The 7,313-nt window shown below is 33.5% G+C and overlaps 1 protein-coding gene across 1 annotated transcript; it reads right to left on the bottom strand.

The window, feature by feature from the left end:
* Positions 1–2,906: 2,906 nt before the first annotated feature.
* On the bottom strand, positions 2,907–3,802 carry LOC149161020 (uncharacterized). The gene is made up of 2 exons (XM_089435467.1): positions 3,601–3,802; positions 2,907–3,514 (listed from the first exon to the last, which is right to left on the bottom strand). Exons 1-2 carry the CDS (start codon positions 3,766–3,768, stop codon positions 2,942–2,944), a joined length of 741 nt encoding a protein of 246 aa, XP_089291593.1. The 5' UTR covers positions 3,769–3,802; the 3' UTR covers positions 2,907–2,941.
* Positions 3,803–7,313: the final 3,511 nt, after the last annotated feature.

Below are 7,313 nucleotides of genomic sequence, written 5' to 3' on the forward strand. Positions count from 1 at the left end.
TATTAATTTATCTTATAATTTATTTATTTTAATATATATTTATAACTATAAGTTTATAAAATGGTCCCTTTACTTTTATTCTAATTACAATATAACTAACTGAATTAACTTATTTATTTAAACATAGATTTTGCCCCTAATCCAGTCCATCTAACCGTTTCTTGGTCAAATTTAGCCGTTAGACAATATAGCCATTACCTGGTCAAGAAATATAGTCATTGGATGTTCTGCTCTAAGTATTTAATATGCTAAACTAGATCTCATTCTTCAACTTGTCCTGACGATGAACCACATTGGTTGGTTTGAAACACATCGAAAAATGAAATATCATGTGATTTATGCCAAAAAATTTCGCATAAACTTGATTTTCTTTTCCCAGACATCTTGCAAATTAAAAAAAAAACACGTGTTTACCATTACCTTGCTAACATTTTTAATGATCCTATACTTCTGTAGAATTCAGAAACAAATGTTTTGCAAGGTTATGTATTGAAAACCAGGAACAAGTTGGCCTAACAATATTCATCTAATGTATAATGTAGTGAATATTGAACATCTATTGCTCAAAATGTGTAACGGGTTTACATTGTCAATGTGCATCATTCTTTTTTGAAACTTTTAGTCTCAAATTTTGGTTTTATCCCCTCATCCAACAACAATCAACGTTATAAGTTGCAACAGTGATGTTAATAGCATTCTTGATTCAACCACATTTAATATCATGGTATTACACATGATGAATTTATTTGATTCAATATTTTTCTTCTTAATATCTTCTCAAATATCCATGAATGCAATGTCACTGTGTTTAAAACAAACATAAATATAATTTTTATAGTTTTCTGGGGTGTTGGTAATAGTTAGCTTTAATTAAAGCTGGGATCTAATGCATGACTTTTCATTTTCAAAAGTTGACCTCGCTGCTTTGGACAATACAAAACATATGGCATACATGTCTACAAATGCCTTTTTCATACAGCTTTTCCAAATTAACAAACCTAACAGCCTCTCTTTGCAACTTTTGGGCAATCGCAAGTTACTAGATTCCAAAGAGAAATTTTTTTATGGATTGGGCTATGTTTGTAATTTTTTACATTCTTTTTTTATTAGACAAATCAACCACCTTAACAAACAACCTTTTTGATGGATTGGGCAATGCTCTTAGCTTTTTATACCCAAATATTATTAAACAATTGGCAACAACAAAAATCACTTACTAATAAAAACATTCAATGGAAAAAACACTCAATAACTTCAATAAATTCAATTGTAGACTATTTTCCGGGTAGAAAATACCAGTTGTATACACAATACTTTGCCGCATTATACTTTTATTATTTTTTTGCTTTAATTTAACTCTATTTAAATTAAAAGAAAAATTTGCTATTATGTAACTTTAACCTAATTTAACTTAAATTAATCGGACCCTAACATATTATATCTCATAAATTAAACATATTATATCTGATTAGATAATTAATTTATGATATAGTCCTAATATTATTATTATTCCTCTGCCGTTATTTATTCCTATTCTTATTCCTATTCCTCCGTAGTAATAGATGCAAAGTGAGTGATACATATCTTTGGCAGATTGCAAGACGTGTCATGAGACCTTTGGAAACCTGACGAGCAATAAGAGACCGATTACTCACAAAAAGTACTTTTCAAGTCTCTTATTAACAGAAACCGTGCAACATGTCCAGACAGACAGACAAAAAGAAATGTACATGTAAAGAAGCATAAGTTCTCTGACGACATTAATTTGATTAATAAATTCTTAACTGGTTGTTCTTAGTACTTACCCATTCAGAAAAAAAACAAAAAGATTATATATCACTAGGAAAATGGAAGAACTGTTCAATAAGCAAACATCTCATACAGCTACAACACCAATCTTTGAACCCCTTTTCTAAGGTATCCGACCGTTTCTTTGGTGACCGTTTTAGGATCCAAACGGCTGGCCATTCTTAAACTCCCCTGCTCATTTTCTAAGTCAAAATGGTGAGCTCCATGCTTGTTATCGTAGGGTATAACAGAAATTGCGACCAACATTACAGATGATGCCATCAGCTGCAAATCCTCGTGCTTCAAGTTTCTATTGTACTTTTTATGGATAAACGGCCTGTACGATGCATAGCCATGATACAATTGACTTTTTCATGTCTAAAATGTCTGTATGGATAAACGGCCTGTACGATGCATAGCCATGATACAATTGACTTTTTCATGTCTAAAATGTCTTTGTTAGCTTTGAATAGTAAATCTTCATAATTTGGAGCTTAGTTTGTTGAATAAGCCTGGAGTTCATCTGGTGCGTTTGAAAAAGTAGCAAAAACGAAGAAAAAAAAAAAAATGTCTGCAGTACACTCCAATCGAATCATCTTGCAATTTATAAATATTTATGTACCCGAAAGAGCCAAATCTTCAGGAATAAAATCTCTTTTGTCAGATGAATTCCAATCAAGTTATAACAATGTGTGTGTCCAAAAAAGCCAAAATTTCGAGAATAAACTCTCTTTTGTTAGATGAACTTCCAACCCAGTTTTCTTTTGTGTTTTGTCAGATATGCTGCCAACGGTATCTGTTGACATTAAGGACAACTAGCATCAGTGCCCAGCATAAAGGACATATATTTTATTAAATATTCCTTGAATTTGTCCTGGTTTCTTCTTCTTAACCTGCCATTGTTCTCCTGAATATGCCTTCGATTTGCACCTGGCTGTATTTCTTTTCACTGTATTGTTAGAATTTGCATAACATTCCCTCTCCTTTTTGAGTTCAATATTTTGTGAGTTTGCATGTGTCTCTTTTGGGTGATACAAAGCCACACTAAACTGAAACCCTAAACAATCCCTCAACTTCAAACAGATAATCAAGGCTGGCAATTTATACATTTAGTATGATATATTTTATTAAACAATTAACAAAGCCATATGAATTACACCTTACCATTCCCCTGATTCATTGGAGAACACCCCTCTTCCACAGTTCTTGGAAGAGAAAGAAACAGAGATGTATATGTATATGAAGTTGTTGCAATGTCCAAGAAGTAGAGGGTGAAAATCATGATACAACAACACAGAAACATGGGAATGGGGCCGAACGTCCAGAGAAAAAGAGGGAAGGAGAAGTAGAAAGCCCTGAGCCCCAAAGACCAAAAATAGCTCGCTCTATTCAACGCTTGGCTCACATACCACTGCGAGTGCCCTTCCCCAGGTTTGCCAGCGGGCACATTTATGAGAAAGCTGACATGGCTATAGTACCTAATGGACTGAACATTGAACAGAAATGCTATCAGAAAACAAACAAGAATGGCGAAATACTTGACAGAAGACCCCATTCTGCTGTCATCTCCGTATATAAAAGCAGCCGCCGCGCCCCCCGATCCAGAGCTGCCGACCAGTATGCCGATGAGGGAATTGAGAGTGATGGCCGTGGATGCAAGAAGAGTGGAGGCCATTATGTTGTTCCGCAGGGTTTGAACTGCCAGCACACCGTTCTTGATTCCATCCTGCAAAAAAATACGAAAATCAAGAACCAACCATATAGTGTAGCAATCCGAACCAGTGAACAGGGACTATGAGGGAATTGACTTACCGCCATCATTGTATCGACCCAGATTTTTCTGTTGAGGGCATTGAATCCGATCACGGTGGTGGTGGGATGGCGTTTTATTCTGTATAGAAGCCATGCATGGTAGCTGCTCAACAAAAGAAGGCCTGCAGGGACCATAGCGAAATCCAAATCGTGCTTTTCGAAACCCATTTTCTGAATTTAAAGATGGAGGTGGTTCAATCTCAACCCCTAAAGGAGGTGGTTCAATCTCAACCCCTAAAGCTCCAGCAGAAATTGATGCCCGAGCTGGAATTTGGAAACCTGAAAGCTGAAGCGCTTTTGGCTCCAAGCCTTCTATTTAATTTGCATCCACAGGCCCTTTGCCTAATTGTTTATTTTTCCGCATATAAATTGAGGCAATTGGCTATGGCATCAAGCAGGTCGATCTTTTTTACAAAAGTAGTTCCGAGAGTGAAAGAAAGAGTTACGATGAGCATAAGCGGACGAATATTCTATCTGCATTTTGGAATTTGTTTGGGATAATTCTTTCGGTCAATTTTCTTTGGCAAATATTATTAAAATTGCTTTAACTATGTGATATATGAAATGGTGGTTTAATTTAGTAAGATTGAGTGAATTAAAATTTTTAAGATGAAATGGATATTGATAAAAAAATTGGATTAATCACATCATGATTTTCTAGTCCACGTTTCGAATCATCTAATGTAGTTCATCATGAGCACAATGGTGAAAAAATTAGTCAATCAAAATGTTTAATCGTTGTTATGAATTAGTTGTTAAAAAATTAGTTGAATAAATTTATTATTATTTTGTTATGTTTTCTTTTAATTTATTAATATTTTTAATTAAAATAATATTGAATTCAAAATTAGTTAGATTAATTTAATAATATAATAAAAATTGAATATTTGTAAATATATAATTAATAACATAATAGGTGGGCCCACTTATCTTCTTGCTAAATTCCTAGCTCAAAAACTCAAACCTCTTGTTGGTCACACCGATTCCTTTGTTAAAGACTTTGCTTCCTTTGTTAAAGAGTTGAAAGATATAAGGCTAGAGCCTGGGATCTATTAGTAAGCTTTGACGTTGTTTCCCTTTATACTAATATCCCTATTCAAGAAGCCATCAATGTCATTAATCGTGTTACTGATGAGAATACAACCAAATTGGTTGGTCTATGCCTTACCTCTACATTTTTTAGCTTCTAGGGTGAGTTCTATGAACAGACTTATGGGGTTGCAATGGGCTCTCCTCTTTCCCCTATAGTTGCCAACTTGTTCACGGAAGATTTTGAGAGCAAAGCTTTAGCCTCTGCTCTACTCCGCCCCAAGTGATGGAAGAGGTTTGTTGACGATACTAATATAGTGTGGCCCCATGGTTGTGAAAAATTAAATCTGTTTCTCAACCATCTTAATTCTCAATTTGACTCCATCAAATTCACCTTGGAAATTGAGGTAGATGTATGTCTCCCTTTTCTTGATATTCTCCTCTCTAGAATGGATGATTGTACTATCTCTCATCGGGTTTTTCGAAAGAAAATGCACACGGAATAGTATCTTCATGCCAATTCTCATCATTTTCCAGCGCAAAAACTCGGAGTTCTCAACACCCTTGCAATTCGTGCTCTAAGAATTTCTGATGAGAATCACTTAGAAGAGGAAAAATCTCATCTACTGAAAGTTTTTGAAAATAACGATTATAGCATGCAGCAAGGCCTCAAAGCTTTTCTAAGGGCTTGTAAAGAATCAAGCATTAAACCTTCTCGTAACGATACAATCTCCAGTTTTCAACTTCCTTTTATTCAAGGGACCACCGATATGATTTCTCGTATCCTCAAAAAGAAAAAAGTTTCTGCTACCTTCAAACCCCTTAATTCCATTAGAAATTCACTTAAATCCAACAAAGATCTTGTAAACCCTAAAGACATGAAAGGGATCTACTCCATCCCGTGTTCCTGTGGGATTCCCTACATTGGGGAAACTGGCCGCTCCATTAACCAAAGAATCCAAGAACATGCAGCAGATATTAAGCACAACCGCTCTTGTTCATCAGTTTTAGCTGAACATGCAGTGAAATCCAATCACCATGTCTACATCGAGGATTCCCAAGTCATCGCCAAGATTGATCACTTCCATCATAGGAAGCTTCGAGAAGCCATTGAAATTGAAAAATGTACCATTAATCTTAACAGGGACGATGGTTGGAAGTTAAGTAGAGGTTGGATCCTCACCCTCTTTTCATATATATATATATATATATATATATATATATATATATATATATATATATAATTATTGCAATTTATATCCTCTTTGACCTCCTATTAAAATATTATCCAATCTTTTAATATAATAATATTTAAATTTAATTGTTGAATATTATTCATTTTTAATAATAACCATATTAAACTTATTTTTAATTATATATTTACAAATATTCAATTTTTATTATATTATTAAATTAATCTAACTAATTTGGAATACAATATTATTTTAATTAGAAATATTAATAAATTAAAATAAAACCTAACAAAATAATAATAAATTTATTCAACTAATTTTTTAACAGCTAATTCATAACAGCTATTTCCTAATGGCTAAATCTGGAATAGATGCATCCTTGCTATTTAAACATTCTGATTGACTGATTTTTTCACCATTGTCCTGATGATGAACCACATTATATGGTTTGAAACATCGACCAAAAAGTCATGATGTGATTAATCCGAAAGAATTTATCAAAATGAAATGGTTATTTAATTGGTAAAGATCTTTTTAGATTTTTTAAAGGAGTTAAATCTATTTATATATTTAAAAGTGTATTTTAAATAATAATAAAATATATTATTGTTACATATTATATTCTCAAATTTCAACCCAAAATCAATTTTTTTTATTAATTAGACTGTGTTGTAAGGCATTTCCCCCTAAAACGACTCCACTAGATGTTATTCTACACCATTGTTTATCGTCAAATTCATTTTGAGACTATTGAACAATGGTCTATCATCACATTAAACAATTAATTAATAATTATTCAACATAAACATGGAAAGATTAAAAAAATAATTGTTAATTAATAAAACAGTTATAATATTTAACACTACTGAAGAGCCCCTCATTAGATCTTTGCATTTGAGATCATATCCATTTGGGTTTTATCATGGCCAAGGAAGTCTTGCTGCATCATTTATGACCACAAGATTGATATTTCTATGAGTTGCATCCCTTGGATACCAGTGTCCCTGTGCCCAAAAATTCAGAGATTTTGTGTCACAGGTGGTTTCTATGGGCCCTTATCATTGCCGTGATAAATCCCAACTTGACGAGTATGAAATCACCATTAAAAGGGACCTCCCTTGGGTTAGATTCTGCATTAGAGACCACCAATTCGAAAACCTTGTTGATGGCATGAGAGATGATCAACAATTTATTAGTAAGATTCGACAATCGTATGCACTCTCTGATTTTGATCCCGGAGTCAAAGAATTATGTGAAATGATGGCTACAAATGGCTTTTTTCTTCTACAATTATTGAGGTATGAAAAGGGTATGGTCACCCTTTCAGTATAAACATGGGGGCTTCACTCAATGAAAATTTAACATATCACATGTGTTCATGACATACTAAACAATGCCCCTAATTTGACTACCTATTGGAAAATACCTCTAAAAGTCACATTATTTAACCCCCTACCAATATGAACCCAACACACCTTCCCAATTTAAAAA

Source organism: Pinus tabuliformis, chromosome 5_2 (genome assembly GCF_031772625.1).
Source record: "Pinus tabuliformis cultivar Carrire ecotype Pingquan chromosome 5_2, CPIR1, whole genome shotgun sequence".
Lineage (NCBI taxonomy): Eukaryota > Viridiplantae > Streptophyta > Pinopsida > Pinales > Pinaceae > Pinus > Pinus tabuliformis.